The following is a 22,979-nucleotide window of genomic DNA, read 5'->3' on the forward strand; positions in this document are numbered from 1 at the left end:
TTTGTACATAAGATATTTTGGTCAAATATAACATGTGTGGAAAGTCCCAATCCTCTAACTTAAAAAACACCAAAGTTATGGCATTTCCGATTAATCAGTTATATGGCAGCTATAGGATATAGTCGACCGATCCCGGCCGTTCCGACTTATATACTGCCTGCAAAGAAAAGAAGGATGTGTGCAAAGTTTCAACTCGATAGCTCTAAAACTGAGAGACTAGTTTGCGTAGAAACCGACAGACAGACAGACGGACATGCTCATATCGACTCAGGAGGTGATCCTGATCAAGAATATATACATATACTTTATAGAGTCGGAGATGTCTTCTTCACTGCGTTGCACACTTTTGACCAAAATTATAATACCCTCTGCAAGGGTATAAAATGTAAGGCACGTGCCAGGTAAGAATAAATTTTATTTTTTCGTTACCAAAATTGATATAAGATATTCTGGGCTTGCATGCAGGTTCATCACCGGTATTTTACCTCGTCAAGAGGTGTTTTTATATTATTTATAAAGAGGAAGATTTTCAACGATAATCAATTCATTTCTTTATTATGCAGTAATTTCGATCGGCATACATGGATACTAGGGTATGCGGTGCTTGTGCTATGGTATACGCACTTTACTTGCATTGTGTAAATTTATGTTTTATTATGTTATTTATGATTTCTTCTCGAAAGAACTTTGTCGAGATAAGTAGACGTTCGTTCTTCTTCTTTAAAATTTTTTTCTTTTTAATAAGTTTTCTTTAATATTTCCGATATTAAAACTGGCATCTAGCGACACATAAATGTCTGTGATGCAGTGGCGTAGATAGCTTTTTGATATGGGGGGAGATATGACTCCGAATAATATCCTGTTTTTTTGTAAGTTTTATTTTACTCTGCGATAATAATAATAATAATGCTGTACTGCACAGTCATCGCGTAAAAATGTGTTTCTTTTTCAATTTTAAGATTATATCATCTTATAATTCTCAGACCCAAGGGGGGGGATTGATCCCCCTGATCCCCCCCCTATCTACGCTACTGCTGTGATGTATGCCGGCCAGAATCACATTGATTTCAAAACCGATTTCAACATTTGGAAAGAGAATCAAATGAAATAGCTTTGCAACTGACATAAGCACACAGTCGATATGAAAGTGAGTTTCTAGTTAAATTGGCGGCAACTGTAGGGTGGTAGCTCGGGGCTGGTGAAAATGTCATTTGTAGTGACGAACCAGAGCGTAATCCGATTTGGGAGCACCCAGGAAGAGGACGATTTGGAGCGGACATTGATGTTTTTCAATGTCGGTATATCGACGGGGGGGCTGAGCAACGACCATCAAAACGAGATTACCGCTTCAAGGACCTTCGATGGGAATGAAAAGCGTGAGTTGATTAACAGCTTATGCGGTTTCCAAGTCTTTAGACTAACGTATTTCCCTTGCCAGGACGTAATCCCGGTGGCGGGACAAACAATCGGATTGGGGAAAGTACAATGTCGTTTTGCCAGCAAAACAAATTCTTTGCTCAGAGTCAAAATAGTTTTGAAGCGTCTGGATGTAATTTGAGGCAATATGGAAAACGGGTTTCGGGAGGAAAAAGGGATAATTCCGCCTATACGGAGAGTCGCCGACACTTTCACTATCATTCGAATAAACCCAAAAGGATCTATCATTTGGAAAATACAAGTTTCCAACGGCCTACTCGTGATTATAACAAAGCCATCGACCCAGACGAAGTTGGGAATATGGCCAGCAACATGTTTTCTCCGGGGCTTTATCGGACGCAAGTAACTGAAACCGGTAATCCATTGGCCTTGCGTGCCTCTATTTCCCATCATGGAAATTACAGAAATTCTGAATACTATACAAATTTAGAAGAGTCCTCACAAGCCGAAGCACCACTTGGAAATGTCTTTTCTTACCCAGACGACCCTCCCGAAATAGATTATAGACGAGACTATGGAACACCCTTGCCCCGCGGCTCAGAAAATCCTCGTAGGAGAAACAAACAAAGAGAAATTTCTGGATCACCACCACCGGAATATCAATCAAATTATACCAACAGCAACTTTAATCATCACAGTGGCTTTGAATTCAATAATCCATATTATAACAGCGATAAGTTATATGACCGGTATTATAATGTCGATGAATACTTCAATGATAGATATGTTGAAGAAGGCCACGAAGCATCCGATCAATACAAATATCGCCCAGATTACGAGTACTACGAAGAACGACGTCCTTCTCTCCCATTACCCATTCCACAACCTAAACAATGTAGAAGATATAGAAATCCATCAGCTTCATATAGTGGACAGAGAGAGGAGTCTGAACGATACCACAAGCCTGAAAAAAACTATAGTGGCAAAAATTCAGAATCCAAAAGATACCGTAATAATGAAATTCATAGTTATCGGATAGACAGAGAAGTACCAGACAAGAATTATCGGCACGATGAAGATGCCTTCAGAAGATATGATAATGTGTCAAAAGAAATTTCTCGTCTTTCTTCACCCAAAAAATACCATTGCAGTGAGCCAATCGAGATATTCAGGCCAGATATTACCAATAGTCATGCTGAAAGAAAATACTGGCCAGATAGAAAATCACGAAGGAAATATAAAAATGACTCTTCCAAGAAACATCCGCGGGAATATTTTCGCAATCGCTCAAGGCATCCAGAGCTTGAGGAAATACCTCGATCCCAAAAACTTTCAGGAACAGATTCCTGGGGTCATCCCAATCAGTACGTGCATCCCAGAGAATGCAACCGCCTTGAGAAGCGGAAGCATCACAAGTCAACACCTAATCAAAAAAAGTTTGGATATTTTGCTGATTCGAATATCGGTAACGACATACCACATAGGTTTTTAGAAAAAACAAGGACGCCGTCATCCATATTTTTTACTATCGAGATACCCTATAAAAAAAAGGATCGTGGACACTCAACGCCTCCTAAAAACTGGAATAAAAGACGCGGCTCGGGGTGTGATACTATTGCACAAGATTCGGTTTCTGCCTGCGAACTTAACAAAGAACTTTCAGAGGTAAACAGCCATAGAAAAAAATGTTCTGCCTTTGAACTTAACAAGGAACCTACGGAGGTGAAGTGCCACCGAAAAATAGAAAATGTTTTCAAGCCCCACCCATCTTTGTTCGATGTGAAAACTCGTCGGTGTCGCAAAACTATTAAGCAGAAAATTTCTGGTTTTTTGAAGAGATCAAAACTTTGTTTAAAGAGATCGACCAATTTTAAAAGAAAATCTAAGGTCATGAAGTCTTCCTGCAAGTCATTACAAGGTCATTTAAATGGTTCGAAGCTTAGTGTTTGCAATTTATTAGGACGAAGTACCACAGTGTCCCGCAAGCAAGAAAGGAATATGTCGAGCGGTCCGAATATCTTAAAAGGAAAAGCCGGTAGTTCACCTCGAAATGAGGATTTTTCGAGAAACAGTAACGAGTGTTTCATAGAAGAAAATGATCCGTGTAAACACGACGAAAATGGATCCCATCAGTATTTTTGTAAAAAGGCAAGAGAATCCAGGTATCCCACCGTTTATAGGAACTGGAAAAAGGATCGGGAAAACGAGGATAAATACCAGCAGTACTCCATGTACAATTTTGTGAGTTCAAATCATCGGTGCCGCAGGAGCAGACCGGAAAGTGAGCAATATGACCATGGACTGGCCTCTTGGAGAACTGAATATATTAAACCTAAAATAGACAAAGTGGTTTCCCCACGGGTTTCCAGTGGAAATTGCAGTTTGTATAGTGAAGACAGGAAGAATGAGAACGAATCCAGTCCCAGTCAAATTAACGTGTGCCTAACCATTCGCGCTGAAGACTTGAGTTTGACCGGAAATCCTAGAATTGTTTCCTCCAAAGTAATTCGAGGCTCCCGCCTATCCAACGAGGATGTTAAAATGAGTGTTTCGAACGTCTCCTTGACTCGAAAAGAGAGTGACAGCGATGCCTTTAGAAGTGTGCGATTCTCCACAACTAGTTGCTCTTCTAGATCCAACAGTTCCCAAAATTGTTCGTTCATGGCTGAAAACGGCCAAGTTCCCTGTAAGAGGAAAACTATTGAGTCGTGTTCAAGGCCTCCTGGTCGAACGTCGCCTGGTCGAAGGTCATCGGGCTCATCCAACAGCTGTCGACGTCTCCGAAGTAAAACTAGTAGTAATTCGAATAGTCAGAAATGCCACATTAAGCTGAATAGCCAATGTTGCTCTAAGCGATCCAGACCGAGTGTGTGTCCTAGACCGCAGTCCAATTTGAACAGAAAGTCCAGTTTGAAGGGGGTTAGCCAAAACTGCGGAAAAGATATTCCTAAAAAAAGAGTTTGCCTTAATACAAAAACTTCGAATTATTGTCTTCCAAAAATTAGCTCTGTGGATGACTGCTCCGGAATCAGTAGTCTCTGTTCCGGAGATATACGGAATATAAAGCCTTATTGCTGTCGCCGATCCAAAAGTCACAATGCCAATTTTGGAGGATGTCAAAGATCAAAAGTCCGTTCAGGACAAAAACCAAGAAGATGCTCATCAGCACCCGTAACAAAAATTTGCTCATTGCCGCCTTGCTCACCAGAGACCGGTTCCCGTTGCTCCCAGTCTACTATAAGTAAAGACTCTGGCTCTTGTAATCGGAAAAAGACTCATCCAGAAAATCTGCAACTTGCTTGCATGCATGATGATTGTTCCCCTCGAATAAAATGCAATGGCTCGAATACCAGCAGTAATACAATTTTGTCTTCTCGGGGTAAGGCCGCAACAACGCGGGGCGACTTGTGTTACCCCAACCTGGCAGACGACTGGAAACAAAAATCCAAATACCCGCGAAGTTTTGTGGAGGAACTGAAACGAGAGCTTTTGCTAAGTTTCAGGCAGGATCAGACTCTCGAGGCTCAAAGACCCTGCTTCCGCCCTACACCCCTCATGCTTTTACCCTGCGTCCCCGAATCCATGCGCCAGCCCAATGGAAATCTGACTCAAACTACCTTTTGTGGCGCGGAACCTGTGGTATGCTGGGCACCATGCTCCAACCCACAGGCTCGTTTTTGAGAGTACGCACCAGATTTTAGTAATATCTTATCTCATATAATAACTAAAATCCTTAGATTTAAACTAGCCCGTGGGTTGGACACTAGTCTTCAGCATATGTTCAGGTTCTGATGCGAAAATTGACTGACAAAAATATCCCAAACAGAAGCCGCCATAAGACATGGTTTTATTAAAAAACACTTTCATAAAAAAATTAGATGGTATTTCTTGAGAAGTTTTGGTTTATTTTTATTATAAGATGCTTTAAAATTGAAAAAGGCGTGGGTCGCAAATTAAAATGAATTTGAGCTTCAAAGCGTTTTACTTACATAATATTTTATTGGGGGAAAACTCCAATAGATGTAATGCGGTAACAAAGTTGCAAAAATTGTTTTTTTTTCATCACAGAATGTTCTTCACAAGATGAAGTAAAAGGAAAAATTTTTTTGGCAAATCTTTAATCATATAAAAAAACCTCTTGACGTGGTAAAGTACCGGTGACGAACCTGCATGCGAAACCCAAAATATCTGATATCAATTTTAGTGACGAAAATATGCTATATAGGTGTACAAAATTGCATATAAAAATATTCTTGTTCGGTACGTGACTGATTTTTTTTTGTTTTTCTTGCACGTGCCGAACAAGAATATTCTTATATGCAATTTTGTACACCTATATAGCATATTTTCGTCACTAAAATTGATATCAGATATTTTGGGTTTCGCATGCAGGTTCGTCACCGGTACTTTACCTCGTCAAGAGGTTTTTTTATATGATATCAGTTGTTTTTTTGTATATATTGAGCTTCAATTATTTAAAACAGAACGCATAATATATAGAATATAATAATAGAATGTACAGGCGATTCACACAGTTAGCAATACTTTAATTGTAAGGATAAACACCAAAACTCTTTTTTTTAACTCCATATTTTAACTCCAGATTTTGACATTTAAGAAGGTGGAATAATTAAAAACCTTTCCAAAGACGTAAATAATTTTTCGATAGCTTCAGTGGTTTTGAAGTTCTACGTATTTTTAATTTAAAACGGTTTTGGAATTTGGTTAGTTTAAATTTTTTAATTAAAAATTTTCCCAAAAATGTATTTAAAATCCAAAATTGATTCGTAGTTGTGGGAAACCAAATTGTCTCAAACAGATGAGAGGCCTATCCTTATGAGACTTTTACTATATAATAAATTTAAAAAAAAAAAAACAAGAAAGGAAAGCTAACTTCGGGCGGAGCCGAAGTTGATATACCCTTGCAGTTGTGCCATTTTTGATCGCTCAGTTATATGGCGGCTATGGGATATAGTTGGCCGATCCCTATGAAATTTATCAAATAAGATTATTTTGCCCAAAATGGAATCTGTACCAAGTCCCATCTTTCTTACTTAAAAAACAGCAAAGTTATGCCAATTTCGATCGTTCAATTATATGGCAACTATATGATATATTCGGCCGATCCTTATGAAATTTGGCAAATTAAATTATTTTGTCCAAAACAGAATCCGTACCAAGTCCCAAGTCTTTCTAACTTAAAAAACATCAAAGTTATGCCAATTCCGATCTTTCTATGACAGCTATAGGAAATTTTGCATATAATGTATTTTGGTCAAATATAACATGTGTGGAAAGTCTCAACTCTCTAACTTAAAAACACCAAAGCTATAGGATATAGTCGATCGATCCCGGCCGTTCCGACTTATATACTACCTGCAAGGAAAAGAAGGATGTGTGCAAAGTTTCAACTCGATAGCTTTAAAATTGCGAGACTAGTTTTCGTAGAAACCGACAGAAAGACGGACAGAAAGACAGACGGACATGCTTATATCGACTTAGAAGGTGATCTTGATCAATAATATATATATTTTATAGGGTCGGAGATGTCTCCTTCACTGCGTTGCACACTTTTGACCAAAAATAGAATACCCTCTGCAAGGGTATAAAAACAAGAAAGGAAATCTAACTTCGAGCGTAGCCGTTGTTATACCCTTGCAGTTAAGCAGAAGCTTATATTATTATTATATATATCGAATCGTATATAGTTGTCCGATCCTTATGAGAATTTCACCATCAACAAAATTTCTAATAAAAATATTGGAAAAATCCCCAAGCATCTTTAAAAATAGAATGGTTGTGCCATTTCCGATCTTTCAGTTATATGGCAGGTATAGGATATAATCGGCCGATTCTTATGAAACATAGGATTAGATTGCCTAAAATGGAAACCGTAGATAGTCCCATCATTCTAGCTTCAAAAACAACAAAGTTAAGCCAATTATCCTAATAAAATTTTGCAAATCGGATAAGATTTCCCAAAATGCAATCTGTACTAAGTCCCATCCTTCTAACTTATAAAAAAAACAAAGTTATGGCATATCCGATCAATCATATAATAAACATGTATTATATCTAAAATAAATGCGCAAAGATAAAAAATTATAAAAAACTGGAAATTATGCTTTTCCAGTTTTTCCAGTTAAACCAATTGTTGAATGTATGTAACAATTTATTTTGGGTGTGCGATATAAAATAATAAATATTAGAAAAGTATTGGCGGAGTTGGTTTGCCTGGTTTGCCATCAAGCAACGAAGTTCGAGATTAGCCGAATGGAGAGCGTTGTGGTTTCTGACACGGGAGGGCCTGAGTTCTAATCCTCCTAGTTGAGTCAATGTTTATGTTTTACTTTTTAAGCCCTTTTTTATTTGGATTTTATTTTTGAAATATTTGAAAATATTTGAAAAAACTGTAAAAATCGAATTTCTTGAATAACTTCTGAAAGAAATGTCGGACCGGGCCGGTTGAAGTACCAATCTTGTGAGTCTTCTCATTAAGACATGTGAAACTGAAAAACAAAGCAGAATTACATCAAAAGTTGCCATCAAGCAACAAAGTTCGAGGTTAGCCGAGTGGAGAGCGTCGTGGTTCCTAACACGGGAGGGCCTGGGTTCGAGTCCAAGTTGAGTCAATGTTTACGTTTTACTTTTTTAAGCCCTTTTTTATTTGGATTTTATTTTTAAATAAATAAACTAAAATCTGAAAAGATATACTCCATATTTTTTAGGGTATAGACCAAATATATGCAGACTCCAAAAAGCAAAGTTGCCAATCAAATACACACACATGTATAAGTAAATGAAAGCTTCACAGGAGGCTGCACAAAATGGGTAGCTGCACTTACAGGACTATATCTTGAGTTAACGGATTTTGCCAGATATGAGCGATATATCAAAAGTTGCGTCATCTCAAAAGCTATCTCCACGTGCAATATAAAAAGGATCAGTCGACCAAATTTTGAAAAATAATTTTTTTTCTTAAAAAAAAAGTTTATTTTCAGTGTATTTTTTTTTGTGTACTATATAGACGTTTGGTCTCAAAGAAAGTGAAATTGATATTTAAAAAACCATTTCAACGGTGTAAAGCTCTTTTTAATATCGTTCTTAATTATAAAGTTATGAATTTTTTCATTAACAAGGTTTTTTTAATTTTTTTACGTAAGCTTAAGGTATTTCAAAAAGTTGTAGAACAATAGATGCTCATATGATAGTAACAAACATTTTCCTTTTTTTTTCAGGATTTTTAAGGAAAAAATAGTGCAAACAGACAAACCGACAAACCGACGCAAAATCGAATTTTTCGAATAACTTCTGAATGAAATGTCGGATCGGGTCGATTGAGGTACCAATCGACGCGTATTTAGCTCTAGAATGCGAATATATAAAAATATTCTATCTGGGATATTCTATCTAATTTGTGCCCCACTTTAGTGATAAAAATTTTTTTTACTTTCACCCTAATTTCTCCCAAACCAAATAACTTTTGGAATATGTTTCGACAAAAATTATCTAATTGAAACAATACCTTTCGATTGGTATATCATTCATTTAGATCGGTTGCCTACGGAAAATTTTTAATTCTTCGGCTATATATAGAGTTTCCTCGCGCACGCCTAGGCATGCAGGTCGTCACCTCGTGGACTTCCGTCCACAGTGATAGCTACTTAATCACTCAACTTATACAACTCTCACGAAGCTCATTTGAAACTAAATTTGAGCTTGCATTTGACATAAATTTATGTTTCAACGTAACATTTATTTGGAAGTCATTTTTGTGACAGTTTTTAAAATATGCATTATACATATAAGTTCAAACAATTTTTACATATCGTAGCAAACAATTTTTATAAATATAAATTAAATAAATTTGAAATTAATACCAAGTTCCCCTAGTCAAAAAGTGCCGTGATAGTGAGGATTCCTTTAGAACTCATTTTGCAAGTAACCTTAGACTGGTCCACTTTGTCCGGCATTAATATTCGCTTAATGAGATCCTGGCGATCGCGTGGGTCATGTTTGAAGGCGTTTAGATATATGAATTTGTCTTTCAGCTGAATAATAATATTATCCGGTGGAAACTCCTGCAAGTTATAAACCCAGGACACAAAACTCTTAGGGTTCACTTTTGGTTGACCACAGTCATCATTATTGGGCATATGCTTTTTGTACAACCAACGGCAGCAATCGAAACCTTCATGCTCTAGTTCCTCTTCTTTTGATTCATATTGTATCTTCAGATGTAGAAATTCTCCAGTCGAAGACATTTTGTCCTGCTGATTTGCTTCACCGAAAATGGAAATCCAAAATGGAAATGGAAGGGTTCGACAGAACTGTAATGTGTCAAGATGAACTAAAAGTAACTGACTACTTATTCACATTTTTTTTGAACAGCTTACAAAATATATTGTTGGGACTTGTGCCAGCATCAAATAACATAATTATTTCAATTTAATTCTCCCAGTGTAACTAGCCGCAGCGGTCCACTAATTGCCCGTTATCAGCTGTACCATATTCATTGTTTCTCCCAGATTCGCATGCGCTTTGTTGTTCTTTTGTAGCGCATACACTTTGGGAGCTTTGGTGGAGCTTCTGCGCAAGCTTTTAGGTTTTATGACTTGTAATTCGGCATTGTTTTGGACCGGCGGCGGAATTTGTTTTGGGGTTAAATTGACCCAATAAAAATATTGAAATCGAATTGTGGATTGTGTATTAATTCGGTCGCTATCAAAATTCTGATAGCTCAACATATATATTAAAAGATATTTAAACTTTCAAGCTTCCATACTTGAAACTAAAAATGTTGTGCATTAGGTGTGTATTATGTAGGCCACTTTTAATGTGGGTCTGCATTATACACCTTATAATACCCTAAAGAGATCTCGTTGAGCATACGTATGTCGAACTACAATGGCTAAGGAAAGGATGACGAATTTTTCTAGTCCTTCTCCTAGGAACGTTAAATTTTAAGCGTCTTAGTAGATGCTGGCTCCTTCACTGCGTTGCACACTTTTGACCAACATTACAATACCCTCTGCAAGTGTATAAAAACTATTTTTTTTATTAGATACTAGCTGACCCGGACACGCGTTGCTGTGACTTTTTCACACAGATGGTATTTGTAAAAAAATATGTTGATCTCCTTATTTGACTTTCTACTACTATAACATTTTAGTACAATGAAATTATTTACTAACAAAGACGAAAATGTTGATGTTGGTATACAAATTCACTGGACTGAGATTTGAAGGGGAAGTACGTTGAACACAATTAATTAAAATGTTCTTACACTTGATATTAAGCAGAAATCAATAGGTACAAAATAAAAATTTATCAGATTTATTATTTCCATTTAAATTTATAACAAATAAAGTATATTACAGTATAATATAGTAAATAATAAGTGACGCTTTAACTGAGGTAGGCAAGACAGATAGTCTTAAACTTTTAAATATTAATATCTATTTTTATGAATTATAAATACTTTCAATTTAATTTAACACTAATCGGTGCACAATGTTTTTTGTTAACCTGTCTTTACCTAACACAAATAGATTCAACGGTTTCTCAACACGTTAACACGCAACATACATATAGTTGCCCATGATAAAAAGATGGATTTTTCAAATCCAAACCACAAATGGACATTGACCTTGAGATTTATTTATAAACATGGCGAAAGCTAAACGAATTGGAAACTGTAGCCTTTTGAAGGGTATGGTAGAATCTGATGGTATCATCGGAATACGTGGCAGCAGGACCACTTTTCCTTTAAACTTCCCAGCCAAAATGGTTGCTTTAAGAATGTTTCCGGTGATCTTTTCCGGTGAAACGCGTACCGTTAAATGATTGAGGTGGATTCAAATTACGGAGGAGAATAATAGGGGAACCAATCTTTAATCGAAGATTATGTGGTGGCATTCCAGGGATATTTAATGAATTTAAAAATTCAATCGGAAAATTTACACTTTCATTTTCATCAACAACAGTATCATTTCAAAAATGATATGTACTGGAAACAATGATGGTCATCGCCATTACACGGCCTACATAATTCAATATATGGTAAAATTTGATCAATTTCTTCTCTTAGGTGTACCGCGGAAACAGTGGGTGATAGAACCTATGTTTGTTCTGGACTTTGGTTCAGGGGAGCCTAAAGGTTATGCAGCAGGTAAAATTGTGCGTGGAAAAAAAAAGTTGGAAATTGTCGGCCTGTGTAATTATTCTGTATATCCGGGAAAATACTCTGAATCAATTCATTTTTATCCTAAACAACAGTGCAAATTGTCCGGTAGTTGAATACATTGCGTATTTGGTTGCAGTTCTATTTTACCGTTCCCAATATCTAGTTATAATATGAATTAAATTTACACTTCAGTCTAAGTAACACGTGGCCGGCTATACTAACACCAAAAATTTATAAAGTGGAATTAATTGAATTATACGGTATTTCGTTCACTACAAAATAAATTTAATTAATTTTATAGCGTCAACAACACGTGGTAATTATGCTGTTAAATTGTAGCTTATATGACACGTTCGTAGATTTACCATAGCAGCGCCATCTATTGATTACTTACTCAACCCAGTCGAAAGGTAGAGACATCTGTTAGAATCATTTGGAGTTAACAAATAATTGTGACTGTCAAATAATAACAGCAAATAATTAGCAATAAATTGAAATTTCGACTATATTTTGAGAATTAAACTAAGTTGGATCGAACTGCACATGGTGTGCGAATTTTATTATAATCGGTTAAGTGGTTTAGGAGTCCATTAAAGACAAACATTGTGACACGAGATTTATATATATTAAGAATAAGATATGGACTGTAGCCAAAAACATTAAAACATAAAAAAATCATTATTATGTAAATTATTACTCCCTCATCCCATTTCTTAGTTTCGGCCAGGTTGAAGAGCAAAGTTCAATTCGCACTTAAATTAATTATGTATTCATTGGTTGGATTTCCCAGGTTAGTCTTTGTAACTGACTTTCATCCTCCTCCTCCGTGTCTCGGGTTCCCACCAAGTGACTCGGGTTTCCGATCGGTGGCACAAAGCCGGTGGAAGGTTCTATTATTCACAGGCGCAATATATTAGACAAACATGCTCTTAAATTGGCCCGCCCACCTGCCCCTAGAGTCTGCGATTTCGAGAACGGACCCACTCTAAATTGCTGTCAATGCATGTCGCTGGTAGTGGTCTGCACTCGCATTCTCATCCACAGTTGGAATTTGTCCTGGGACTTGCACAATGTGTTTAATGGCAGAATCAGCCAATTTAGGTTCCAGCAGACACGCTTAATTTTAACACGCCCTAGGGAAAACAGAGAAATATGTAGAAGCTCGGGATGTTCATAGTTTCCAAGATTTAAAATGAGTATTATACTTTCTGTGCAACATATTTGCAACCTGTTTTAAAAATAATTTTTTCTAAGCCGGTTTTTGTAGTGAACCTTTATAGCGAACTGTACTAAATTATTTATTTTATTATTATTTACTAAATTATTTATTTTATTAAATAAATACAATGTATTTATAACTACAACCCCCACAGGCTCGTACCATTATGTAAAGGTTCTCTTTCAAGCTTAATTTTTATAAATCTGATCCCAATACTTTAAGAACTGATCCTTCTTTAAGTAAAAACAGAGGACAAAAAATCTATACAAAACGCATAACCTCTACGGGTCTCACATAGTGGGTGCGTCTTTCACTTGCAAAGTCTATTCGTGTAACTGCTTGAGACTCGACAGAGTTTCGGCCAGTAGTGCTTGAAAGCCTCATATTTGGGACTTATCTCACGTTGATTAATAAAACGTTTAAATAATTCGTTTATTCAATGCGCCGTCGGCAGAGAGACGCATAAAATTTCTTTCTTTTAATAACAATAATTTTTTTAAAATTTTTTTTTAAGTTAAATTTTTTATATAACTATAAATATGTATGTAAAAACTAATAATAATAATTATACATTTTTTAATTTCATATTTTAAATAGTTATTTTAAAACAAAAAATAAAATAGTGTCATTTATTATGCGCAGATTAAATGCGTCACGGTACATTTGTACATATAATGTCATGGGAAGTAAACTGAAGCTTAAGCTTAGCTTTAAATTAATTCTGCAATTGTGCTAATACATACATATACAGTTGCGTTTTGCTAAGATGATCGGTGGTAAATGGGTGGTCATTTTGGGTTTCAAGTTAGCTTTTACTGAGCTACAGTTTTTGTCCCATTTTTCTCGCTCCCGACTGACTTCTCGATGCATGCGAAATTTATAGGTTTTGTTTTGTGATTTATGGAATGGCCTTTCGGTCGGTGCACGCATCTTGGAAGCGGGACAAGCATAAACCCGGAGAATATTTGCAACCCTCGTGGAGATTTTTACGCCGGAAATGTGTCCATCGACTGCGTGTTTTGTCCCACACACATATGTACATATATAAATATAATATATACACTGCTGGCCAAAATTATAAGTACACGCTCATAAGATTTCTTATGTCACGTAAATCTTTTTTTATTACCGTAACGAACCAATTCTAATTTCTTTTAGTTTTCTGGCATAATGTTGATTATAAAAATACTTAACATAAGAATATTTCACGAAATCTGATTGTCGACTAAACCTAAAAAAACATAAAAAAGGGTTGGTCAAAAAAATAAGTAAGCAATTCTTCAAAGCCTCTAACTTAAAAATAAAAAGAATTTTGTCTATTTTTTTTTTTATAGTAATCTTATGCTAATAACCAGTATATCCCCCCTTATTTTGTATAACTTTTTATATCCGTTTCGGCATGCTGGGCATTTAATTTACGGCACGTCTCCTTGTCTTCTCTGTGAATTCTTCTTTATTTTGAAATGTGTTTGTGCCAATCCGACGATTAAGCTCTCCCCATAGGTTTTCTATTGGGTTTAAGTCTGCAGTTTGACTTGGCCACTTCATAATGTCCACCTTGTTTTCGGTGAACCAAGCCTTGACCAGCTTTGATGTGTGTTTTGGGTCATTGTCCTGTAGAAAGACCCATCTCAAGGGCATGTCTTCCTCAGCATTATGTCAGACAATATATTTTTATACCCAAATCGGGTCATAGTATCACTGATCTAGACGATATTTCATGATCAATATAAGCAGCAATGGATCAGCAGCAAAGACTTAGGATTCGGGTGTCGGTCGTTTGACAGGATTTCTTCGTCCAACCTCGAGTTTCGAATTGAACCTTGCATTTTAGGGCATTCTGGACCAAAATGACTGCCCATGTCTTTTAGCGATTTTCCGAAGACTTTATCCTTCCTTTTGCAGAATTAAAGCAATTTTTCTTTTTTCTGTTGTACAATTCTTTTTTTTTGCCCAACTATAGAATTTTTTTTCTTGGGATATACTTAAATATGCTAGGAAATAATAAAAACCAACATATCTTAACTCGACATATCCAACATATCTTAACATATCTAGCTTTAATCCTTTAAAATTTATCAAATACACAGGTGTACTTATTATTTTGACCAGACCAATGGGACCAGACCAGGGTGGGCGATTTACCCAGCTTAGTATTGAATTAAAAAATTAAGCTTAGTATTGAATACACGAGGTTCCCATATATCTTGTTTTAGAAATTGTGTAACATTGTAACTTATCAATATAAAACAAGAAAGGAAAGCTAACTTCGGGCGGAGCCGAAGTTGATATACCCTTGCAGTTGAGTCGCAGTCCGCTAGGTGGCGCCACGCATCTTATATTATTAGATATATAAAAGATCGTATATAGTCGGCCGATCCTTATGAAATTTGGCATATCGAATTATTTTGCCAAAAGAGGAATCCATTGAAACTCCCATGCTTTTAACTTGAAAAACAACGAAGTTATAGCATTTCCGATCAATCAGTTATATGACAGCTATAGGATATAGTTGGCCGATCCTTATGAAATTCGACAAATCAGATTTTTTTTCCCAAAATTGAATCTGTACCAAATCCCATCTATCTAACTTAAAAAACACCAAAGTTATGCCAATTTCGATCGTTCTATGACAGCTATAGGATATAGTCGGCCGATCCTTACGAAATTTTGTACATAAGATATTTTGGTCAAATATAACATGTGTAGAAACTCCCAACTCTCTAACTTAAAAAACAACAAAGTTATGTCATTTCCGATCAATCAGTTATATGGCAGCTATAGGATATAGTCGATAGAAGTTTCAACTCGATAGCTCTAAAACTGAGAGACTAGTTTGCGAAGAAACAGACAGACGGACAGACGGACAGACGGACCGACGGACAGACGGACAGACGGACAGACGGACATGCTCATATCGACTCAGGAGGTGATCCTGATCAAGAATATATATACTTTATAGGGTCGGAGATGTCTCCTTCACTGCGTTGCACACTTTTGACCAAAATTATAATACCCTCTGCAAGGGTATAAAAATTGGCGGGTTTGCATTGCATAAAAATCGAGTTATATCGAAACAAATGAACACTATATCTGTGTACTTATTATTTTGGCCAGTAGTGTCCCTGCAGTACCAAAAAATCACTAAGGAAAATATTCCTCAACGATAGAGAGGGACACACTGAGAAAAGAGTGAGATGCAACGTCTTTAAAAACAATAGAAAATGCAAAGACAGTCGATGAGAGAAAAAAATTCTCTCAGCAAAGTAAGTGAGCGGAGAGGGAGAGTATGATCACATATTCTTGGGTTTCTAAATATTTTTCGCGTGAAACTTTAACCCAATGGTTCAATGGTTAAGATGTCTGCCTGTTAATCCTAGATCGTTGGTTCGATTCCCACCGGAAGACTATGAATATTATGAGTTTTCTTTATGTTTACTTTTATTTATTTTTTAATATCGCAACCTCAATATAAAATTTTACATTTATTCTTTTTTTTAAATGGGGATTTAAAAAATAATTGAGATTGATTGATATATACACCTTTGTAGAGTCATATTATTGTCAATCGCAGTCTACGCGCGATTCCTTGATAGCTTAGAGGCTTGCATGTTGGTCTATTAAACAAAAGCACGGAGGTGGAGGTTCGAATCCCAGTCCAGGCGAAAGTAAGTAAAAATAATACAATGTAGTTTATGATATTTGTAAAATGTTTCTTAACATTTAAACTCGTTTACGATTTGCGAAAACAAATTAATACATAAAAACATTGGTGTGGTGGGTTTCTAAAAATAGACAATGATTTTTTTTCAAAATGTCTTTCCAGGGATTTTTTTGCAAAAAATGACCAAGGAGTTCTTTGATGAGTTCTTTGCAAAGAATACCAAATACCTTCCCTAGGATTTCTTTGCAGGTATTCCTGGGGAAATTCCCTAACCAGTTAGGGAGAAAATTCCCCAGGTCACCGATGCATAGGACATCCCATACAAAAATTCCTTAACGAATTTCATATACCAGCACTGGGGAATTCCTAATGCATGGTGAGCAGGTAATGGAGAGTTCCACAAGGAACTCCTCAACACTGGAACTGCAGGGGTATGTATGTTTATACATACATATGGATGTAAAAGTGTAAGGATGGAAAAGGGGTGAAAAATATCGGTAAAAAGAAAGTTTTAATTATCGTCAGTTATTTTTGTCGGTCGTTGCATGACGGTGAAAAACAACCTCTTATGCAGTTATACACGAAAAAAAAATATTTTCATTTTAAATAAAAAATATCTATGCTAGAATCGCTTTGAAATTGACAATACGATTCTCATTGGTAACTTTTCGTATTAATATTGCTAAATTATAATTTGGTAATTGTATTAGATTCTTGAAAATTTAAGTTTTGTAAAATAAAGGATCCATAGAAACAATTATTCCATTGCCTACATTTTTAAATTTGTTGTATTGAAATAAAATAAAATCCTTTGGAGTGAAGTAGTTTTCGAACTTTTCTATTTTGTTTTACCAACACTTTTATAAACTAGAATTCAAAAGTTAACTTTGTTTATAATTTATTCTGCCATGCTGAATGATTGACTGATGGGAGACAGTTATCGATAAAAGACGCAACCCTGGGCGCTAAAGCTAAAGAACTGCACTTTCTACACTAGCAGGAAGAACACGTGTTTTTATACTTTGGTAAAAATGAGCGATGACGAGAAGGGTGGCGGCTTCTTGAGCAAACCAGTGATCATCCAGGACTACTTGCTGCGGCGCAAGATCGGGTCCGGATCCTTTGGGGATATCTTCATGGCGGAGCACAGAATCACTGGGGAACGCGTCGCCATCAAAATGGAACGAAATGATGCCAACCAGTCGCAGTTGTACTTTGAGTTTAAGCTGTACAAGATCATCCAGAGCGGAATGGGAATACCGAGGGTGCGCGAGTTCAAGTCCGACGCCCGCTACAATATGCTAGTAATGGAGCTGCTGGGTCCCTCGTTGGAGGAGATGTTCGTATACTGTTCGCGTCGCTTTTCCCTAAAGACGGTGCTTATGCTGGCAGACCAGATGATTGAACGGCTGGACCACCTTCATTCGCACCGCTACCTACACCGCGATGTTAAGCCGGACAACTTCCTTATGGGCGTGGGCGCCAACCAGCACCGGGTATATATGATCGACATGGGATTGGCTAAAAGCTATTGGAACAAGATGAGCAACAAGCACGTGGCCTACAGGGAAGGGCACCGTCTCACCGGCACCGCTCGCTATGCCTCTATCAATGCACTTAATGGATGCGAGCAATCACGGCGCGACGACCTGGAAGCCGTGGGCTATGTTTTAATGTACTTCCTTCGAGGGAGCTTACCTTGGCAGGGCCTAAAGGCGGTGGCGAAAAAGCAGCGATACGAGCTCATAGCCGAGACCAAGGCCTCTACCCGTTTGGAGGAACTGTGCTTAGGCTTTCCGGAAGAGTTCGCGTCCTATATTGGGTACTGCCGTGCCTTGGGTTTCGAGGAGAGGCCGCATTACTCGCACATACGGCGAAATTTTGCCGATCTAATGCATCGCCAAAAATTCGTTAACGACTGTATCTATGACTGGAACCTGCTCAAAATGTCCGACGAAAATAAGAAAGAAGCGAATAAATTGGAGGTTAAGGAGGATACTGAAGTAGTAGCCGTACAGTAGGTAATATTTTTCCGTTGAATAAAAACGTAAACTGTATTCTACAGCGTGCCAGCCTGTCAGAAATGCCAATTTAAAATACACAAGCTGCCGGCTATCAAAAATGAGTCCAATTAACAAAAACTGGGATTTGTGCAACGTTTGCATTCTGGACAGATTCCTGAAACTGCAACTGCAACAGCCGCTTCAGATTAAGTTGAAGCTGAAGCAGTAGCAGCTGCCAGAAATGTCTATCAGAATGGATGGCAGCCGAAGTTGAATGCCAGGGGTGCTTGGGTGAGTGCTGGGAGTAGCTACATCGAACAAATGAAAACGTACCAAATGACAGCATCCAATTTACGTTTGCAATTAAACTGACACCGAACAGACACTTGATTTAGTCCGAAGGTTGCCCTCAGACCAGGCAGCCTTTCAAGTTATTTCGCTGTCCAAGGTTTTGTGATGCATGTATGCAGCTATTTGTATATTTGTTTTTATTACGTAATTGTTAAATAAATTCAATAATGTTATCAGTGATTAGGTAGCCCCTCCTCGTATACGAATATTACCACGTCCCGGCATCTGAACAAGTTGGTGCAGTCCGCCATCTCAGGGTTTTAGGATTTTCAGTGCCAAGTGATGTTTATGAAATTTTGTTTTCTAAAAGCTTGAAACTGCTGACCTTTAACACAAAAGCTTCTAGAAATTTTTAGTGACTACAATATTATTCTCAAGCTTTATGAAAATTACATGCATAAGTTTTAACCTAAATTTTTTTAACTTTAGTAAAACAAAATCTACTAGTTATAAATTTCTTTATAACAGCGAAATGACTTGCTTGGTTGATCAAAATGTTGGTTACCAGTGGGAGAGAAATATTTATGCGGACGCCCTATCAAAAATGGCAGCAATCATCACGTTCAGTTAACACCTCGTTTTGCTAGTGTGGGAAATCCCCACGGAAAGTGTTTCCCCTCCTCGATTAATCATGTGAAGTGCAAAGCGTTTCTTCCATTTCGAATACGAATAGTGAAAGGCGGAACGTCAGAGCGAGGCTAAAAGCCTCATCAAGGCCAAGTGCCGTGTCAATCGGCCATTAACATGGGTCGGGAACACCTCTCTCTGCGTCCGATAAATAAAAACAAACACCTACATACATAGATGGCCTGGCCCACTCCAAAGTGGAGCCCTCAAAAGCCGGAAGGAGAAATATGCGAGTTCTAACCGAAGCGGAAATTGATTGAAGAAAACTTCAAAACAAAATGGTCGCTGCTAGATTTTTCTGGTCGCTGTGGCCAAACAAAAGTTGTCGGGAAAAATAAATAATTTCATTAAAATATTAAATACGGTAACACTTGAGAATTTGTGAGAAAATTGCTCATTAAAAGTTTTCACCTGGAGAGGCCCTCAAAGAGAATCTCGACACTAATTTTTTTTTTATGTAACTAAGGGCAAGTAAAACAACCACAAAAAAAGGTCACTTTATGTGTTCCTCAGCAATTGTTTCACGACATGCATTCTTATAGCCAGTTTTTCAGCTCGGCTACGACCTCCTGGAATTAAAACTTTTTTTAGTGTGTGGTAGAGAATCTTTTTACTAGACCCCTTTTCGTCCCGTTTCATGTGGAATGTACATACATACATATATTGCTTTCCATATCACAAATATAAGTTTTCTTCATTGAATTCGCTCTTGCTCTCGCCTTTGGTAAAATTCAATTTTCGTTTGCATTCCCCTGGGGACTCAAGATGACTCGAGTGCATCCACATCAAAGCTTAATTTTCAAAAAATAATATGCAAAAATTGAACTCGTAAATAAATCAAATCAAAATGTCTTGTATTACGATTGACGACACGCTTTCGAAATTTGAAATTGAGTTACATTTAAATATTTTTCCAACAGTAATTTCCAATAGTCTCTTGGATATGCACTTGAAGTTCTAAGCTTCAAAGTTTTCCCCTTCCAATCCCAGATTCTCTGTCCGAGTCATGAATGTCGGAATGGTTTAACGTGAGCATTTGCCACGTTGGCTTTGTCCTGTATGTATGTATTGCTCCTGATGGAATTTAAGCACTGTATTCGTTGCCGTTCAACTTGATTGTTTTTGACAATTAAGTTTTGCCAGAGCCGAAAGCTGAAAATGTGTTTTGGGAAGTGTATACATCTATTAAACTAATTAAAGCTTTTTTTTTTAAATTTTAATCAAATAGCATTTAATTACACAATAACACTATCCAGTTAGTACTTAATTTTGTTAATACAGAGACAATTATTATAAATAATAAAAAAAATTGTAAATTAAAAACATAATATTAGAACCTATAAAGCTATCTAAGCTTACAATACTTTGGTTTTGTTGGTTTTTTCATTAACTATTCCAAATTCTTTAAGACCTCTTTAAAACCACTAAATAAAGGAACAAATATAATAAACTAAAAATAAACTGCACATTAAAAAATATTTTTATTCGGAACGTGCAGAAAAAAAACCAAAAATTTAAGAAAGACACGGTACCGTGCCGGGTAAGAATATATGATATGTATTTTAACGTGCAGTTTTTATAACTAAATATATAGCATTTTTTTCACCAAAATGGATATCAGGATTTTTATACCCTTGCAGAGGCCATAAATAGGGTCCTTCTATAGGGTCGCTTCAAAAATGTAAACAAATAATGGTATATTAAAAAAAAATAAATAATTTTTTATATTAGTTTTGGTGTAATTTATTCATTCGTAATATAAAGCACTACCTTTACAATTTTCAATCTCTAAAAAGTCTTCCAACGGCAGAGTTTTTAAACTCTCCATATAATTGTTAACTAGTTTAAGTCTGAGAAGAGCGCAAAATTAAATCGCATTAATTTATAGCAAATAATTTCAATTTCCTTTCGTGAATTGAGTGCCTAACAGGGCGTATAATTGATTCCACATCCGTGAATGCTCTGAAAATGGCGCCGACAATAAATCTCGCCCTTCATTCGCCCGGAGTTCTGAACTTAAAATTATACGGATAAGATCAAGAATAAATTTACATACAACTACTTGGCCGCAAAATTCCCCACCCAATTCGATTCGAAATTGTAACCTTTCACAACAACCGGAGCACCTGGAGCGAACCACTTGCACAATGTTCGCGGTGATTAATTATCTACATGAAAGCGTGCAATTTTCAGCTTACCTTGAGCTTATAGTTCACCCCTTTCATTTCTTCAGATTCCTCCCTTAATCCGGTTGTTGTATTTATGGAGTGTTTAGTTGTCTGGCCCGATTGGAGGTCGGATAAACTGGAAAAGTTATAGCGAAACTGATTTCCATAGCGCACTTTATCTAAATTAAAATCAAAAATTCTCCGAAGTCCAGGTCACTTTTTCCGCACCCCAATTGAGCCTTGGACCCCAAGTTTGGTTGAGCTATATCAGCACACATATGTATGTACGAAGTTAGTATTACCCACACCTATTCTCTGACATGGGAGTGCTTTTGCGTCAAAATCGCACAAATCTGCTACTGATATTTTTGGTTAACGAGGTATGTATTTCATTCTTCAAAGACTGATGCGAATCCGGAAGCCAAGCCCAAAATATTCTATATTAATTTTGGTGTTAAAAAAATGCTATATCATATAAAAAAACCTCTTGACCGGTAAAGTACCGGTGACGAACCTGCATGCGAAACCCAAAATATCTGATATCAATTTTAGTTACGAAAGTATGCTATAGAGGTGTACAAAATTGCATATAAAAAATATTCTTGTTCGGCACGTGACTGGATTTTTTTTGTTTTGTTTTTCTTGAATATTTTTTATTCCATTTTCCTTTCCAAAGACGTAAAGAATTTTTTGATAGCTTCAGTGGCTCTGAAGTTTTACGTATTTTTAATTTACAAAGGTTTTAGAATTTGGTTAGTTTAAATCAATCAGTTATATGGCAGCTATAGGATATAGTCGATCGATCCCGGCCGTTCCGACTTATATACTGCCTGCAAAGGAAAGAAGGGTGTGTGCAAAGTTTCAACTCGATAGCTTTAAAACTGAAAGACTAGTTTGCGTAGAAACAGACAGACTGACGGACCGACATGCTTATATCGACTCAGGAGGTGATCCTGATCAAGAATATATATACTTTATAGGGTCGGAGATGTTTGCTTGAAAGCGGTTCACACTTTGACAAAAATTATAATACCCTCTGCAAGGGTATAAATATGACAAAAATTTGGGTGAAAGTAAAAAAATCGTTTCATTAAATTGGAGCTAGAGGGAACATGGAGTCACCAGAGAAAATATTTTCTTTTTTCCTTTGATAAAAATTACTAATCATTAGGTGTGTATTTTTGTACACCTACTTATATAATATTTTTTCGTCACGAAATTGATATCAGATATTTTGAGTGTGCGGGTTCGTCACTGGTATTTGATGTCAATGCTAACTAGATAGTAGTTCCAGTAAAAGGTTTGAATCCTTTGCAATTTGAATATGGGACAAAGACCTGACTAAACAAGCGCTAGGCATTGCCCCATTTGTTTATACAGTAAG

General features: G+C 36.7%; 3 protein-coding genes across 3 annotated transcripts; 2 read left to right on the plus strand and 1 right to left on the minus strand.

Moving 5' to 3' along the window:
* The first annotated feature begins 1,072 nt into the window (after positions 1 to 1,072).
* On the plus strand, positions 1,073 to 5,361 carry LOC6496713. Its single transcript, XM_014903775.3, has 2 exons — positions 1,073 to 1,376; positions 1,439 to 5,361. The coding sequence occupies exons 1-2, from the start codon at positions 1,205 to 1,207 to the stop codon at positions 5,056 to 5,058; spliced, it is 3,792 nt and encodes a 1,263-aa protein (XP_014759261.1). The 5' UTR covers positions 1,073 to 1,204; the 3' UTR covers positions 5,059 to 5,361.
* Positions 5,362 to 9,112: 3,751 nt separating this feature from the next.
* On the minus strand, positions 9,113 to 9,751 carry LOC26514922. The gene has a single exon (XM_014903791.3). It carries the CDS (start codon positions 9,639 to 9,641, stop codon positions 9,267 to 9,269), a length of 375 nt encoding a protein of 124 aa, XP_014759277.1. The 5' UTR covers positions 9,642 to 9,751; the 3' UTR covers positions 9,113 to 9,266.
* Positions 9,752 to 17,272: 7,521 nt separating this feature from the next.
* On the plus strand, positions 17,273 to 18,929 carry LOC6496714 (casein kinase I). Its single transcript, XM_014903776.3, has 2 exons — positions 17,273 to 18,463; positions 18,512 to 18,929. The coding sequence occupies exons 1-2, from the start codon at positions 17,478 to 17,480 to the stop codon at positions 18,579 to 18,581; spliced, it is 1,056 nt and encodes a 351-aa protein (XP_014759262.1). The 5' UTR covers positions 17,273 to 17,477; the 3' UTR covers positions 18,582 to 18,929.
* Positions 18,930 to 22,979: the final 4,050 nt, after the last annotated feature.

This window comes from Drosophila ananassae, chromosome 3R (assembly GCF_017639315.1).
Source record: "Drosophila ananassae strain 14024-0371.13 chromosome 3R, ASM1763931v2, whole genome shotgun sequence".
NCBI lineage: Eukaryota > Metazoa > Arthropoda > Insecta > Diptera > Drosophilidae > Drosophila > Drosophila ananassae.